The following is a 3,212-nucleotide window of genomic DNA, read 5'->3' as shown; positions in this document are numbered from 1 at the left end:
GCCATCCTGCTGCTGCTCTACACTTCCCCCTGCTGTTGTCGGCCCGCTTTCAAACCATTTACTGTACACATTTTTTTTTTAGCATTGTCTGCTTGTTTTTGATACATTTCTAGCTGTCTTTTCTGCTCTTTTCGCTTTGAACAACCTGACTTGTGTTTTGACAGCATATTCGATATACCGGACGCTATGTACTTGTTAGCAGAACTGCAGAAAGTGACCTTACTCCCACCCAGCGCTTTTATTTATTTGACCAGGCAAGTCTATTATGGAAAATGGGGGTGTGATAGAAGAGTTCGCACAGAGAATTAAAGTCAGGCTGATAGGCCTGTGTGTTTATTTTTTTCAGAAGTATTTGTGATTATATACCATGTTAGTAAACTGTTTGTTATAATCTTTATAAACAGCAGCTGTGAAAGAATTTACCCCCCCCCACCCCCCCATTAATGGAACAGTCTTGTTTTTGAATCCAGACTGACCTGTTATAAAGCTTCACGCTGAGTCCCGCCTACGTAGCTTTGATTTGATAATGTGTGTTTTGACTGAAAGCACAACTTTGCATTGGTTTATTTTGCAGTAGCCTGAAACCGAGTCTCCTGAAACCAAGTCCCAAGACACAGAGTGGCTTCCTGTTCCCTCAGCTTTAGATGGGCACACTGCAAAAAAAAAAAAACACACTTTAGTTAGAATAACTATCTTTGTATCTTTTTTAAATTCCTGAAGAAAATCTGACAGAGACGTGCATCACAATCAAAAGAAATCAATAGAAATGAAAGCACAGAAGCTGTTGCATTGTGTTCAGTGCAATTGAGAGTGTGTGGAGATGCATTTGATTGTTGTCTGTTGTCTTGACCTCATTCAGAACTAAGCACAGAATCATCCCCAGTGAAGCCACTGCTTTTCAATCACTGCAAACAAGCCTGTGAGTGTGAATCAAACAGGACCGTGATGTATTATTAATATCATTGCAAAGAATATTCTCACGGCATCAACCAATAATACAATAACATGCTATAACAAATCCACAGTCCATTGTACTGTAAGCAAACTGTTACATGGGTTCCTGTGTTGTGTTCAGTGAACTCTGTATCCTGCTGAATTTATCCAGCCATATGCAAACTCAGAGCCCCCACTTCCTATTTATTGCAGAGCAGAGGCACCCAGAAGGCAGATGCCAGGGACCTGGGCAATGGTATAGAAGTGACACACAGTGTAGCGCCTCATTACCGAACCAGACATGGGAGGCATTGCACAGCTCTGCATCGTACTGTACTGCTTGGCAGGTAGGAGCCTGGACTGATTGAATTACAATCATTCACACAAAGCCAAGTCATTGGCTTGTGAATTTTGCAGCAGCCATTTAGAACAGCGTTGTGTGCTGCTTTGAGGTCAGTGAAGGGTTTTGATGTGCTTTTCTGCTTTCAGGTGTTTGGGCGGACATTGTTTTGAAGCAGTCCGATCCTGAGGTTAGAAAGCCAGGAGGTTCTGTGAAACTGTCCTGTCAAGGCTCCGGGCAAGACAGTGATGGGGATACTATCACTGCTTATGAGATGAGCTGGATTCGACAAGCTCCTGGAAAGGGTCTGGAATGGGTGGCTTGGATTGATACTGCTGGTAGTAGTACAAGCTATGCCTCGTCTGTCCAGGGAAGATTCACCATCTCCAGAGACGATTCCAACGGCATGCTGTATTTACAAATGAACAGCCTGAAGACTGAAGACTCTGCCCTGTATTACTGTGCTGTTGCACAGTGAGTTAATTCAATGCACTGCTTGTACAGAAACTCTACCCACAGTGGAGTGCTCTACAGCACACTGCACTGATCAGCAATACTCTTAGCTGAATCATTCTGTTGTTCATCGTCAATGCCATTTAGATGCAATTCCATGTTATTTACTTGAATGTTCAGTTCAGATGAAAGGCATTTACTAAACCAGACTACGTAGAAAACCTGCAATGATGTGTGTCTCTCCTTTGTCTGCTCATTGCAAATAAGTCACTGTTTAAAGAGCTCTGCTCACACTGCCAACAGAGATAGGAACTATTTATCCATATCTTCCAAACGAATTCAGAAAATGTGCAGCAATACTGAGGCAGACTGTCGGCATGCACAGGGGTGCCCTGCCATGCTGCAGAGTGCAATCCATGCTAAATGGATACAATGCAGCTCTGCTGGGGCTGTGTTTGACATGCTTTCAGTTTGTTTAGAGACAGGATTGTTCAGGTACTCAACACAAACACTCCATCCCAAATACAAGGACTTGGGGCTTGATTTGATGTGCTTGTAATGTGCTGGGATAAGACACAGCTGGATGTTTTACTGCAGTTGACAGCACTGAGGAATAACCCTGGATTGCATCAGCCACCTCTCTGTAGTTCTCACTGCGTTCCCTCCATACTGCACACAAGGGCTTGAACCAATCAAGGGGAATTCTCTGCTGCTGTTCAATTCTTTATTCATAAGAACATAAGAACATAAGAAATAAGATTCCTACAAACGAGAGGAGGCCATTCGGCCCATCTTGCTCGTTTGGTTGTTAGTAGCTTATTGATCCCAAAATCTCATCAAGCAGCTTCTTGAAGGATCCCAGGGTGTCAGCTTCAACAACATTACTGGGGAGTTGATTTGCAGACCCTCACAATTCTCTGTGTAAAAAAAGTGCCTCCTATTTTCTGTTCTGAATGCCCCTTTTTCTAAACTCCATTTGTGACCCCTGGTCCTTGTTTCTTTTTTACAGGCTGAAAAAGTCCCTTGGGTCGACACTGTCAATACCTTTTAGAATTTTGAATGCTTGAATTAGGTCGCCACGTAGTCTTCTTTGTTCAAGACTGAACAGATTCAATTCTTTTAGCCTGTCTGCATATGAAGCATGCCTTTTAAGCCCGGAATAATTCTGGTCGCTCTTCTTTGCACTCTTTCTAGAGCAGCAATATCTTTTTTATAGCGAGGTGACCAGAACTGCACACAATATTCAAGATGAGGTCTTACTAGGAAATTGTACAGTTTTAACATTACTTCCCTTGATTTGAAATTCAACACTTTTCACAATGTATCCGAGTATCTTGTTAGCCTTTTTTATAGCTTCCCCACATTGCCTAGATGAAGACATTTCTGAGTCAACAAAAAGCTCCTAGGTCTTTTTCATAGATTCCTTCTCCAATTTCAATATCTCCCATATGATATTTATAATGTACATTTTTATTTCCTGCGTGCA

General features: G+C 42.3%; 1 gene segment (V, D, J or C); it reads left to right on the top strand.

Moving 5' to 3' along the window:
- Window positions 1-1,189: 1,189 nt before the first annotated feature.
- LOC121312277 lies at window positions 1,190-1,896 on the top strand. The segment is given in 2 exon segments: window positions 1,190-1,280; window positions 1,423-1,896. Coding segments are annotated over 2 exon segments (375 nt in total).
- Window positions 1,897-3,212: the final 1,316 nt, after the last annotated feature.

The sequence above is a fragment of the Polyodon spathula genome, unplaced genomic scaffold (assembly GCF_017654505.1).
Source record: "Polyodon spathula isolate WHYD16114869_AA unplaced genomic scaffold, ASM1765450v1 scaffolds_3787, whole genome shotgun sequence".
NCBI lineage: Eukaryota > Metazoa > Chordata > Actinopteri > Acipenseriformes > Polyodontidae > Polyodon > Polyodon spathula.
Note: the sequence above shows the minus strand (reverse complement) of the source record. Positions and strands in the feature narration are given on the sequence as shown.